We start from the raw sequence: 14,387 nt of genomic DNA, 5'->3' as shown, positions 1-14,387 counted from the left end.
GGGTGTCATAAATTCCCGCTTCCGCTAATAACACTACAGGAAGTACCTACTGAATCGATCCAGTTCGTGCATAAAGTGGAAATTTTATTTTTCCTCCTGTTCTTGTTTTAGCATTTAAATTCTCCACCGCCAGAAATATTAAGATTAGGAGCGCCAATATGCATGTACGAACGCTGCTGGCATTTCAACTATGAAACTGAATTCGCCTTATAAAATTGCTCGCTGTTAAAAGGCCAATATAAAACTCCTCGACTGCTACCAAGATGTTATATATATTTCGATTTTCCAATGGCCATTTGGATACAGAGTAGGAAACTTTCAGAGAACAATATCCCGGGAAGTTCTTATATTTTTCGACATATTCCAGTCGTGTTGTACCCGCGAGGATGGTTTGTATGTGCACTTGTAGACTACCCAGGCTTGAAATTATTCCCTTCGTTATCTTTTATTGTTTATTGTTATGAGGATGTTTTGAATACGAAGTTATACCAAACGATACGGTTGCACGGTGGAACAGGGAATAAAGTTGCGTTCGAGGTGAAATGTCTCTATTTTTAGAACCAACACTATGCTTCTATATCTATTTACGATTTTCATTGCAAAAATATTTACTTACGTGTGACACTTTTTCGCTTTTCTGCGTTATGTGTTTAAATTTAAGGGAGGTGGGTTAGCAATTTCAGGAATGTTTTGCTTTTATAAGAGGGGAAAAGCTTTTGCCTGTAGCTGGAGAGGCAAAAATACCCGGCACACAATTTAAAGTAGAATGTTTTCGTAAAGCCAATTGAGTATTACGATGTTTTGTTTGGATAAGCATATGGTTTATGAAAAAAAAAAGCAATTTCGTTTCCTTGTTTTCCTTAAATGTGGCGATACTGTTGAAGGAAGTAACAACATAGATTTGTGTAAATATTTCTCGATTTACATTTTAATGTATAAATAAAGTAGCGGAATAGCTGTAACAGCCTTAAGCTCTTATGAATAGCAATGGCATTAATTTATTTTAATAAAACTTCTACAATAAAATTATTAATTAACAATAAACTACCTTTTATAGCAACAACAATCGTACAAACTTAACTACATCTACATGAATTTAAAATTTAAATAAATAAAATAAGCGAAATGGACAAACATAAACCCAGATGCACGTTTCAATTATTTTGCACGAGTTTTTCAAATTCTCTATCTACGTTATCCAGGGCTTCCTCACCGTTCAAAATTTCATCCAGAATATTTTCTTGGCTAGTGCTGAGATGAAAATTAACATCTTCTTCTTCTAATTCCCCATTATTCTCTACTTTTCCTGAATTTGGGACTGGAAACGAAAATCACAAAATATTTCTAATGTATCCATTAAAAAACGATAATCACTGTGTGGTTATTTGGAATTATTGCAATTTTGTAAGATTTTTAAATAAAGGGCAATTGCTGTGGGTCAACCCAGGGTTGATCAAAATTATATCAGGGGCTGGAAACAAAAACATAAAAATATCTGTAAGAGAGGACAGAATATGCTTGAGAAAACATCAACAATTATTACAGTTCTGTGTTCTGTTAAATTTGAGGGCAGTCATGCAAAGAATGCATTATTGCGGTTTAGGTCAGGGATGATCAAAATACACCTATGTGTTACGCTCGAGTTCAAGCACTGCAATCTCAAAGAATTTATGGAAAACCTGAAAAAGATCTTCATCAAAAGAAGAAGAATGCGGTAATCGAGCACCCAACTACCTATTACATTATGGTCTAAGGCAATCTCCTTCGCACACTATGTTCATGGATCGGCGTGAACTCTTGAGATTAGTGATAAATAGTGCAATTTTCAATAGTAAAATTGATTTGTTTTTGATACAGATTTTTTTTTCGTTCAATTGTTAAACATAAAATATCAACACGTAGAGAAACGTATTGTAGAAACACACAGGAATTTAATGATAATCCGGAATCCAAAGATTTCTCCTGAGGATGCAATTATCTATTATGGATTGGCTCTGATTAGATTAGATTAAATGCTAACGCTACGAAAAGCTCATCAATTCGATAAGAGAACACAACGTGTGTTTGGTGAAGCAACTTGAAATGTGTTTTAGATAAATCGCAGTGAATGAAAATAGAGTTCTCTGTTGGGTTAGTGAGTAACACTATTAAAGGCATGTTTGGCAGCCCAATACCTGGGGGTCGCCTTTAATTGACTCAAATCAACTAAGTTTCTCTTAACTTACGTTTTTTTCTAAGATTGCACGATTTCCTTATTTCAAGCGTTAGTTATCGGTTGTCGTTCAATCTAAGTTATTCACGATTATTTGAAATCGAAAACGCTTTCGAGCTAGCATTTATGGATGAACAAATTACCTGAAGTGACTGTTGAATAACCCACAGGTGTTTCTATTATTTCCATTAGGCTCTGCGTTTCGTTTTCAACGTGTGCCTTATCTAACGTTTTTTTGGTATTTTCGCTGCCATCTAAAATTCAAAATTCAATAATATATTTCTTAGGTACTTTAAAAAATAAATACCTGCTAAATTTCCATTATACAAACTAGTAGGAATAGCTGGAGAACCATCCTCTTTGACAAAATTAGCTGTAAAAGACACGATTTATTTTACAATATATTACAACCACCTAAAACTACCATAGATAGCAGGGTCGTTTTCAATTATCTGATGTTCAGGAACCTTTAAAAAAGCAGATTCCAACTTGACTTCTTCAGCTCCCAGCTCGTTAGGACTTTCGCTTAGAGTTGCGTACGATATTCCTTTATTATCTAGAATAAAGAATAGTTTAATTGCCCATCAGGAGCAATAAGTCAAACTTACATAATTTAGCTTGGGAAAAGCCGCCATCCACGTCTTGCATTTCTGCTTTGTGAGATACTCTTTCTGGAATTTCTGAAATAGAATCAGTAGGTTCCACTACTTTTGGAATTGAGATTTTCACCTCATCATAGTTGTCTTCGCTATTGCTTCTACTAAGGCTTTCTGAAATATATGATGTAGATTTAGAGCAGGAATATTTAGAGGTAGAAATTGCTGACCAAAAGTTCGTTTCAAAGCCTCCACAGATGCAGTAACAATGTGGGCCTCTTCAGCATTTGATTCTTCAGGGGATGTATCTTTAGAGTTCGAAATATCTAGAATGTTAATTGTTATTGTTATATACTAATATTGCTCTAATTATACAGGGTGATTCTTAACTTATACGCATAAACTTGGCAAATTATAGTTGAAGACAAGTAATGATTATTAGTAAAAAAAAAATATAATGAAACATTTTTAGTTCCGGAAAAGCTGTGTATTGAAAATCACAGAAATAACTTCGAACAGTTACTATGATAAATTAAATGCATTTTTGAAATTCAGGTTCTTTTATTTTTACTTGAAATAAATTGGTATCTCCGAAACTAAACATGTTTTACTACATTTTTTTTTCACTAATAATCATTACTTGTCCTCAGCTATAATTTCCCAAGTTTACGCGTATAAGTTAAGAATCATCCTGTATAATTTGCGAAACTAGAAAACCTGTATTTAAGAAAAACAACGACAGAGAGGCGTAAGAAAAATCGCAATTTGAACGAACAATGTAGAAAAATGAAAGAAATTGAGAAAGTTCGAAAATCATACAAATCTCTGAAATATGCAAAACAACGCCAAACATAAAGAGAAATATATTCTAAAGAAGAAAGAGAATCAAGAGTTATAAGTCATTATTCAGTGATTAATTATCACAGATGCTTAAAATCAAAATTTTTTTTTATGAATCAAAACACTCACTTCGTTGAAGATGCTGTGCAGATTTGACTCAAAAGAAGTAGGGAAAGGAGCACACTCTCCTACTTAATTGTACTCATATAGAATCAATTTCATAGTAAACTTCAATTGTATTTCACAAATTTTCCTTAGAAATTAAATCATTTTTTCGACAGAGGAATTAAATAGATTTTGATAAGTTACGTCGAAGAAACTGACTATTTCGTTTCATTTGATTTCGATCAAGATCCTCCTGAATTATTGCCCTCAATCAGATCAGGCCAATTAAATAACCGAACAAACTTGAGTTCAAATGAATTGAGATGAAATTAATGAATAAATCGTAGTGAATATGCTATTCTCCTTCGCTAATTTCATCTAGAGATGGTTGAATCCTAATTTAATTTTAGGTTCTAGGTCGACGAGCGAAGGAATAGGAAAATCGCACGGTTCTGAAAAATATGATGTATAAATTGGTGAAACCCTTAAAAATAGCCTTATATAGAGACAACGAAAAACAGGTATAATATAGGAAGAAAAATGTTTAAAGAAGGGAGAATGGAAGACACCAAAACACGGATATTACATGCAATTTTAATATGATGGGATACACACTTACGATTTATGTCCATTAAAATCTATCGAAAACATTAAAGAAAAACATCAAATATTGGGCAACAATATTAGCTAATAAATGTAAATGACAATATCATACCAATCGACGTTTTACGGCAATTACTACGAATTGTTCATAGCATTATATTAATGCTGTTGTGTTTTCGCTTCATGTAGATAAACAAAGGCCCAAAATAGGTAGTATTAATAAAAGTTAGTCATGATAGAAGCTTATCAATCAACCTGAAGTTATATAAATTGAAACGTAATTACGAAAGCACAGATAACATGACAATGCTTCAATGGCGATACAATGACATTTATTTTAATGGATGTTTTAAATACTTGTGACTACCCTTCATAGATTTGAATTCCAAGAATCATCAATATTAGTATATTTAAATAATAAAGATGTGCGAAAATAGAGGCTTTAAGGGTGAGGGATGATAAGAATGCCTATATCGAAGATGATGGTGTCCATTAAAAAAGCTTTCTTTGAATACTCCGATTTCCACAAAATTGGATTTGAATTCATTCTTCTGCTTCCCGAACTAACTTACCAAATGTTTGCTTTAAAACTTCCCCTGTTCCATAGTTTACATCATCTGTAGCTACAGCACTATGCAATTCTACATCTAAAAATGTAACGACGGACACTTTAATCATTTCCACACCAATAAATGATAAAGTATAAGAAATCCATCAGTGAATACGTCTTTGTTTAAGAAAATCATATGAGGACTAAAGTTGAAACTAATTGTTTATTATAGAATAAAATCAACAGAAGACCTTGGGTTTGGAACAGTCAAATTAAAATTTCAGCTTCAAACTGTTTGTACCTTTAATATCATCCACTTGATAAGTAAATACTTCAGGTTTCCCCTCAGCTTTGTCATCATCATTTCTGTTTTCAGTGATAATATGTTCTGGAATTGACTGCAATTTTAGAACAAATTCCTGTATAAAGAGAACATTTCCTACCATGATTCTCGTTCGAACCGTTAATTTCGTTCACACCAATCCTCAATTGGACTGGAATTCTTAATATAGGCTCTTCTCGGGCTTTATCATCGCTAAATGAAGTTGGCTCAAATGTCTGATGGAGTATATGTTTAATATCTTCATTTGGGGATTCACTGACATTACTTTTATTTAGATTTTCTGAAAGAAACCCATTTTATCAAAATTGCTGAAAATATGGTAGAACTTACCAAAGCTTTTTTTGAGTAATTCTACCTTTCTATAAGTAAACGATGCACTCTCTGGTGTTTCAATACGCGAAGCCTTAGGTTCATGAACTGAAAATTAACCTTTGTTTTAGTATCCGAATGAATAATGAACTCTCGGACGCATTTGATTTACTTTCATCCTCCTTTTTATTTTCCAAATCAATAGAAACATGCTCGTATGCGTCCTCATCATCTCCATCCAACTCCTTACTCAAATCACCTTCGTCAATATCAATATCTTTAAACGGGTATCGGAAACTCTCAGACTTCAAATCAGATAGGCTCTTGCTTTTATTCATATCAACTTTTTTTCTAATATCAACATTATGCAGCAACCCAGTGAAGTTCATATAGTTGCCTGAAAGAGTTCGTTTTAGCCTAAATGCTCCTAAGTTCGCCTCTGTATAAGGTAGGTTAAAACTGGACCTAAAGTGAGCTTGTTTTTTTGTTAGTAACCCTAGACCTGCAATCATTGTTTATTTTTAGTTTATTATCTTATATCTACATTAAAATTTGCTTATCTCAATATATAATGATTTGTGACATGAAATTTTGTGTTGCAATAAGTAGAGATTTCAGGAATTTTATTTTGCAATATCGGTTTGGTGATTAAAAATATTTCAAAATTTGAATTACATTAAATTAAAGGTGGTTAAATAAATAAAAGGAAAATATAAAATCTAAATAATTTCACTCCCATTTTAAATTCTCTACTGATTTAATTGTTAGTTAGATTAAAATTCACAGTTTTTAATGAGTCGAAATGAAATTTGTTAACATTATACACATCGCAAACTTTAAAAATTTGAGATCTTTGAGAGGAATTATTAAAAAGGACATCTGAGAATAAGAATGCATCAAGAATACTGATATTGAGTGCCACACCCAAGAACAACTTTGAGGCACTCTGCACAAAATGATTTCATAAAAAAGTCACTTGTTAGCCAAAACGTGCAAACGCATAATAGAAATATGCCGAAGTGGATAAAGACATTTTCTGATACTTAAAAATTTTAATAATTTCAGAAAATTGTGCACTTCTTTAGAGTAATATCTGATTAATCTTTAGAAGAAAAAGAACAGAAATTTTATTAATAAAGAGGATATTAGCAGAAACTTCAAAAAGGTTCTAATTTCTCAATATCACCCTCTTACTAGGAAGATGTATCAGAATAGTCTAAAATTAAATCTGAAAAGTCATTGACGTCATTCTAATACATTCTGAAGTGGAAATCTGCTTTAAAAACTTTGAAAAAAAATTCAATTTCAAAAAGTGTGAGAATTCTTGTATGCTCTACGATCCTTTCTGTTAAGCTACCTTGCAAGAGATTTAATTGTTTTGTTTACATCGATTTAGAAATATATCATAAACGAATAAATAAATAAACGAAAAACACTTACCTTCATCAGTTTCTTTCTGCTTATGCTCAAACAAACTCTTCAACCTAGATACTGATACATGTGTTTTTCTGCCCTCTCCAATATTATTGACGTAAACATTACTCTCTTGACTAGTTTCAACCTCTCTAATTTGTTTCACATTGGAATCACCATTGAAACTTAGATTTTCATCATCTTCTTGGTCTTCAACTATAGAATCGTGTTTCTTGTTTTGTTTTTCAACTACTTCTTGTTTAACAACGGCATGTTTGTTGGTTTTCAAATTAAGGGACTGAGATCTGCTAATTCCTGAATATGAAGCGGGTGTTAACTTCAAGCTAACTTTATCATCTTTCCTGAAGGAAAAGAACTTTTTCAGTCTTGATACTGAAGACAAATAGCCGGTGTCGTTGACCGTTTTATTCTCAGGAGGTGGGGTAGCTGTTTCAGGTCTATCTTCAATTTTATTGAATTGAACAGGAGACACATCATCGACTCTCGAAGACACGGAGAAGTCCACAGAATCTTTGGTGGAATACAAGGACTCTTCAGATTTGAAACCACCATTAATAAATGATGAAACTGTCTTCTGATCCTTATTTCTTATTGAAGTAGTTGAAACTACCGCCTCCTCTTTGCGAATAAAATTTGCGTAACTCTTTTTCATACTTCGATGACTCTGCACTCCTTTAAATGGAAGTTTAGAGTTTAAGATCTTGGCTAATTTCTGAGTTTCTCCTATTAACTCCTTTTTCTTTTGGGTGATGCTTTCATGCCCTTCAGGGTCGATACTCCCAATCCCAGTTAAAACGTTGAACAACTGCTCTTGGAAAGCTACATGCGTTTCCTTCTCATAAACCTCATAATAATTGAGATGGGCATCAATTTTTATCAACTCTTTTTCTATGTCTCCCAAGTTGTGGATTTCCAGGTTAGGCTGTCGAAATTGCTTGTAGGAAAGAACATTTCCAATAGATCTGGCACGTTGCCTACCAATGTAATGCTCCTCTGGAACGTCCAAAGAGCTTGCCTGACGTTCATATGCAAATATTAACTCCCTAACTTTGGATGGAGACATAATATCTTCTGCTGCTATATCTGACATTCTGACACACTACTAAAAAGAATATTTCACATACACTATTGTCGAAATTAAACTGCATTAACCGCTATTGGAAATACAAAATGTGTTTGCTCATTTAACTGTCTGATTAAACAATTCGATTTTGTACCTGTTATCAGAGGCATTAGAACGATTATCAGTTTATCTATAAAGAATAAAATGTGGAATGATAAATATTATTTGAACATAAAGGTACAAGCATTTTGAATGTTGCCTCAGTATTTTCGTTTCAGTTAGTTGCAGAATATTTTCGGTTATTTTTGCCTCGATGGGTTAGGCCGCTTTGATGCATTACGAGTTAACTTTGACAAAACCGGATTGAAACGCAGCACATTCAAGCTTTAAACTGAACGTGTTATTTGTTGCATTTTCATATACAAATTTAGAGAAACTACATTTTCACACTTGGAAATTACCAAGAACACATTAGTACACCCACACTTGAATATTGCACATTGCAAACTGATAAAATATTGATACATTGATATGAGTATGCAAATGTCACCTTTCACATTGCTAACACACGAACACATCAAAATTTTTATTAAACTTATAGATATTCTTTTTTTTGAGGAACGCAAGAACATAAGACATCATCCCTATTTATACTTGTTATATTTTAATGGTTTCAAAACGCTATACCATGACAAAACAACATTGCAGTTTCTCTCTGGGAATCAACTTTTGGCGCTCTTTAGTGTACAGGGTGTAAATAAAATAGGGGAACATATTTTAAGAACTGATTATACATTCGAAAATATGAAGAAAAGTTGGTTTAAACATGGGTCTGCGAAAGCCTGCTAAGGGAGCTACGCCCTTTCGAAAGTGACCCCAAGGAATGCGGAATGGCACGCCGAACCAGAGGGAACTATATTTACCTAACATATTCCTGTATCCTTTAACTATAACTATTTGACATCAGAATGTCATTCGTGTCTAAAATTACCTAGAAAAGGTACTCTTGATAAATTGTCGTAGGACGAACCATTTAAGAGATATGTCGCTTTAAAAGAACCATTACAATGTGAGAAGCTCAAATTGAGTAGTGAAATTATCTAGCAAAACGAAACATATTTTTTTGATAGAAGATATGAAACGATAACAAAGCTTAAAAAATCAAGTTCAAAATCAATTTAAAAAAAAAATTTTTTTTAATTGCAAAACTACATAAATTAACAATCTTGAAGCAGATGTTCAAATGGCCACCACTAGGATTTTCCAGAGATGATTATATTGCATCAAAAATGACGTTTATGTAAAAAGAAAAGTAATGACAGTCATACAGTAAGTTCAGTCATTTTTAAGCTACTGTTGTAGTTTAATTGTGTCAGCGTTGATCCAAAATTTGGTACATACTTGAAGAAAATGGATTATTCTTTTGAAGGATTTGCAGATATGCATAAGAGTTAAAGGATACAAAAATATGTTAAGTAAATGTAGCTCTCCCACTGGTTCCGCACGCCATTCCGTGTTTCTTGAGGGCCACCTTCGAAGGGCCGTAGCTCTCTTAGAAGGTTTTCGCGGACCTATATTTATACTAACATTTCTTTATATTTTTGAACGTAAAATCAGTCCTTAAAATATGTCCCCTTAGTTCATTTACACTCTGTAAATGAGATGAGACCAATCTTACAACAAAAAGATAATATGTACGATTTTCTCTACCAATAAAACTTCAGAGTTAGTTTCATGAACATGTCTAATTAAATGATAAAGAAACGACCATTTTTGTTCTCTAACGATCTGTTTTTATACAGTTTCTGGAAGAAATTTTATAGGCAAACGTCGCTTGAAATCTCTTTTTTAGTCTTTTGCTTTTGAAGTAAATTACTCAGTCTTACTAATTTTTTTTTGAGTTTACAGTAGGTCAATCGTTTGCAACTAAATGTTTTTCATGACCAATAATTTATGGTCTGAACCATTTGCTTTTTATTGTAATATAATTCGATATACTGATGGTAATGAAAATTTCACTGAAAATGTAACTCCAGTTAAACGGAACGTAACGGACCTATTCCCGGGGCCTATATGTGATAAAGGCACTTCTTGCCTCCCCCCTTCTTCATTCGTTCATTAATTATTATTATTTTTGTGATAGTCCTAATTGCTAATTGAGTAATAAAATGGTTTCATTATGTAAATATTTGCAAAGCAAAACCCGTTTAGTTACCATTATCTTTTACAAAAGCAAGATCTTCTTTAAACAGGTATTTACATTTTGCAGCTGAATTAACAAATAGGGCCAATAACAATAATAGTTGATATAATTCTACAAAACCAGGGTACAACACAAATAAAATGAAAAAACTGCCTTTTTCTTCTGATCCCTATATATGTATTATGTATTTATGCATGAGAATCTTTAGGAAATGCTATTTTCTGTAACTCGTGTCATAGTGTCGAACTTTGCTTTTCTCGTACCACAAAATCCCACTCATCACACAAAACCAGGCATTTCTTATGTGGTTCTATACATGGTTGTGATTTATTATGGAACATACCAAAAAACTTCAGGGGAAACCGATTTTAGTAAAATCGCCTAGGTAGATCGATTTAGTTTTCGTTTGTGCTCATTCTAAAATTATTTTAAATTATACAGGGTGAGTAAAAAACATTAAACTGTCTATTATGATTTTTTAGATGCAACCACCCAGTTTTCTTTCTACTTAAGTATCATGCACAATCCTAGACCTATTCTGCTCTGCATTTACTTTACATGATATTAAAGCCGGAAAACTAAAGTGATTCCATGAATATTATTATTAATTAATTAAACAAAGAGTAAAACATGTGAGATATTATTGATTTCACAAACATTTCTTTCGTGATCAAATTTTTTCCGAGATAATCGTTAAACTATATGTATGTAGATAAAGTTTCATACGAATTAATTAAATATGCACTCAATCCTTAAAGGACAAGTAACTAAAAATGATATTTTAAATTATAGTTTTTAAATACCTGTGGAAAAAAATTCATATATTCTGCTTACCTTCGAGTTAATCAACATTATTGAATTCATGTGACCATCCATGACCATCCCAGCTCTATTTTCTAATTCATCCCTACCGATAATCATATTAAAGAAAAGTTACTTCTTATGTCGTTCAATAAGACATTGTAGCAAAAACACGTTATTTGAAAGTTCATTTAAAAACATATCTTCGTGTAGAAAAGTGAATGTGTTTAAATCTTTTATGAGTTGTAATACCTCTAAAGTTATTTAAGGCACAATAAACGCCAATACATAATTTAAATATGTACGTAAAAATGTTTACTCGTTTCGACTGCGGTTTTATAGTTTCATAATTAATAAAAATGATGAAATTTCTTAAGAAGCAGTTTAAAAACCAACAGGAAAAGTGTTCTTAACAACAACTCAAATCGGTTTTCGATGTAGCCATTTTTTTAACTCTCCTTTCGGGAGATAAAAATATCGGTATAAATAATATCTATTTCAACCATTGCAACAAACATTATCTTTTCAACACATGTTTACCTACACAAAAACTTCACGTGACTTTAACGAATCACTCACACGTTCACACTAACGATCAAGTAAAAATGCAGAAAATGAAATTATTCTGCCTGCAAATATTATCAGTTGGTAATAATAACGATAGAATTTTTTAATAATAATGGGCTGCTTACTTTGCACGATATGCCGAAATTTATGAGAGTGTACAGAACAAAGAGTTAGAATTTCAAACTTTTGCTGTTTTGGTGGTTCGACTTTAAGAGTTAATTCATTGTAGTTTTTTAATCGCTTCATGATCTTGGACTCGGCCTAATTATCGACATGAGAGAAATAGTTACCTGAAATATATTTTCTATGAAAACCAAGAAGTGAATCACTTTTTGGATTCGGATTTTGCTTTCCTTTTCTTAAAAACTAATCATCATACTGTTAGCTTTGCCAGGAAAATAATTTACATGAAAACCAATGAGTTGACCAGTGTTCAACCTTCATTTAATATTTCCCATGGAACCTATCTTCAAAATCATCAAAACTTTGAAATCTATCAAAAAAATTTCCAAGGGAGTTCCTACATTTTTCCCCACTTTGAAAAAGGGGTTCCCCGTTTTCCCAATTTTGATCACAGATGTCTAAGAAGTTGTTGGTTCAAAAAGTGCTTCCATTGATTCATATCCGCGAGTTTTTTACAATCTCAGCGATTAGGTTTGTGATATCTCCTTTGATTTGCGAGTACAACGGTCATTTTAATGCCCATTTTATTCCACGAACATTATGCTCATGGAGTAAAATAGGTGAGAGCTGCATATTAATATAAATGTACATGTTTAACTGTAGAATCTTGTAATTTGTAAGTCTAAGTTTGCCTAAAATTTCATTTAAACTAAAGAGAGAAGTTATGATAAGAAAGCTTTTAATTAAATTGCTATACGATTTGGAAATGAGCACATTTCTATGTATGAAGCATATGGTTGGACTCATAAGCAGAGTTCTACAAACCTGAGGATAATGGGGAAATAAGAGACGCGTGAAGAGCGCCGCTATACCAAAAAAAGCAGTTCAAATGTGCTTTATTAATGTTAAAACTGCGAGAATTTTAGTTAGTTTTATTAACCAACTCTAAACGCATTCTTTCCATAGCGTTAAACACGTGCATCCGAATTTTATATTGGGTGTTCAGACGAACCCTGGGTATGGGAGATTAACATGGAAAATCGGTTTTAATTTTTTTTGCACCTGTACGAATTATCCAATTGGAAAACTTTTACTTGGAGGTTATAGTACTCAAGACCCGCCATCATTCCGCAATATTTTCAATCTTCTATTTTAATTAGAGCCGTTTGGCTTAAAACGTCTCAAAATTTTAAAAATTTGAATGTCCCGCGTAACCGTTCGAGGCCACGATTGGTCAAAGTTAAGATCAGAATCAAAAGAACACAAAATCGCCAACAACATAAACGTAAAAACCTCATGTCAAATAAATTTTCTCTTTTTGCTAATTTCTTAGCAATTTTTAATTTATTTACGAGTTAACTCAGTGAAAAATCAATGAAAAAACTGAGGATAATTATCATGTGATCTGCTTTGATGTTCCTACAGTAAATAAACAAGTTTTTTGTTAACCTGTGATGATAACACAGAGACATAACCTATATCTTTTATCTCAATCACAATTGCGCGGAACGTTAAAATTTTTGAAATTTGGAGGCGTTTTGAATCAAAACGACTCAAAACTATGAACTCCATGTAAAAGGTTCTCAATTGAATAATCCATGCAGGCGCAAACAATTTAAATCGATTTCCCATGTTAATCTCCAGTGTCCAGGGTTTGCTTGGACACCCGGTATGTTCTCTTAATTAAAGCATTCCCATAACTAAAAACTGAACTTGTTATATAAACTCTTTTATAATTATCAGAGTTTCATCCCATTTATCTGAAGGCCGTTTTTCATCAAGGATAATAGACGATATCGGCGGAATCAGAATTATTTCAATTTCCCCAAATCCAGGGAAACATCAATTAAAAATTAATGGATCTGGCCATAAAAATAAATAGGCCTGAGCATTTTGTAACAATGGATACATAAAATGTAATAATACTTCTCATTTCCTGCATTTTATTTATTTGCGGCTGGGCCAGTATGGTAATCCGCAATAAAGATAGATCTGGAGCAATTTACATTTGTAATGAATCCAGATTTTTTGACACGGTAATTTATTAGGCTAGCGGACAATTAATTTTCAAAAACCTGATATAAATAGAGATCGGGGCGTCCCGTCCTACGGGACAATGCATTTCCATTTTGATTTCGGAATAAATGCACATTATATCAAATCTATAGTAATGTATGGCAGTAATAAAGTAAATGAATACGTACTAAAGCTGTCCAATAAACAACAGTTTATCATTAAAAATGCATATGATCCCTTTTATTTGTCGTTGATGAAATTAAGCCCTCGGCACTCACGTAAACAATTCAAATGCAGATTTGTCAGCAGTAAAACTGAATTGAAGAAATTATTAGTATAGTAACATGATACAGGGGGAATAAAGTTTTTAGTATTAAGGCCATTATTTCTTCAGGAGTACCTATCGTAACTGGCCAAACATAAAGAACGACAACATAATTAATGTTCGTTCGGAGTTTTATGAACTACATGATATAAAGTTTTAAAACAGTCATAATTCTGCAATGTATACGTGTTAGTGAAATAACCAGTTGTTTATGTGCGTAAAAACTTTAATGGTTGAAGTTGCGATTATGAGAAAACTTTACGTTCATACATATTGAGCAAGGATGATGTATTCTTT

General features: G+C 32.6%; 1 protein-coding gene across 7 annotated transcripts; it reads right to left on the bottom strand.

The window, feature by feature from the left end:
- Positions 1-1,023: 1,023 nt before the first annotated feature.
- On the bottom strand, positions 1,024-11,747 carry LOC136416926 (uncharacterized). 7 transcript variants are annotated; one of them, XM_066402363.1, is made up of 14 exons: positions 11,600-11,747; positions 11,093-11,165; positions 6,999-8,094; positions 5,731-6,060; positions 5,580-5,666; positions 5,350-5,529; positions 5,208-5,294; positions 4,929-5,003; positions 3,039-3,134; positions 2,821-2,982; positions 2,637-2,768; positions 2,520-2,585; positions 2,356-2,466; positions 1,024-1,318 (listed from the first exon to the last, which is right to left on the bottom strand). In XM_066402363.1, the coding sequence occupies exons 3-14, from the start codon at positions 8,080-8,082 to the stop codon at positions 1,155-1,157; spliced, it is 2,574 nt and encodes an 857-aa protein (XP_066258460.1). In that variant the 5' UTR covers positions 8,083-8,094; positions 11,093-11,165; positions 11,600-11,747; the 3' UTR covers positions 1,024-1,154. The 7 variants fall into 7 exon arrangements, 5 of the variants coding, with proteins under 5 accessions (XP_066258460.1, XP_066258461.1, XP_066258463.1 ...); XM_066402364.1 differs by having other exon boundaries at positions 11,093-11,262; positions 11,604-11,747; XM_066402366.1 differs by having other exon boundaries at positions 11,604-11,747.
- Between the last annotated feature and the right edge of the window lie 2,640 nt (positions 11,748-14,387).

This window comes from Euwallacea similis, chromosome 25 (assembly GCF_039881205.1).
Source record: "Euwallacea similis isolate ESF13 chromosome 25, ESF131.1, whole genome shotgun sequence".
Taxonomy (NCBI): domain Eukaryota; kingdom Metazoa; phylum Arthropoda; class Insecta; order Coleoptera; family Curculionidae; genus Euwallacea; species Euwallacea similis.
Note: the sequence above shows the minus strand (reverse complement) of the source record. Positions and strands in the feature narration are given on the sequence as shown.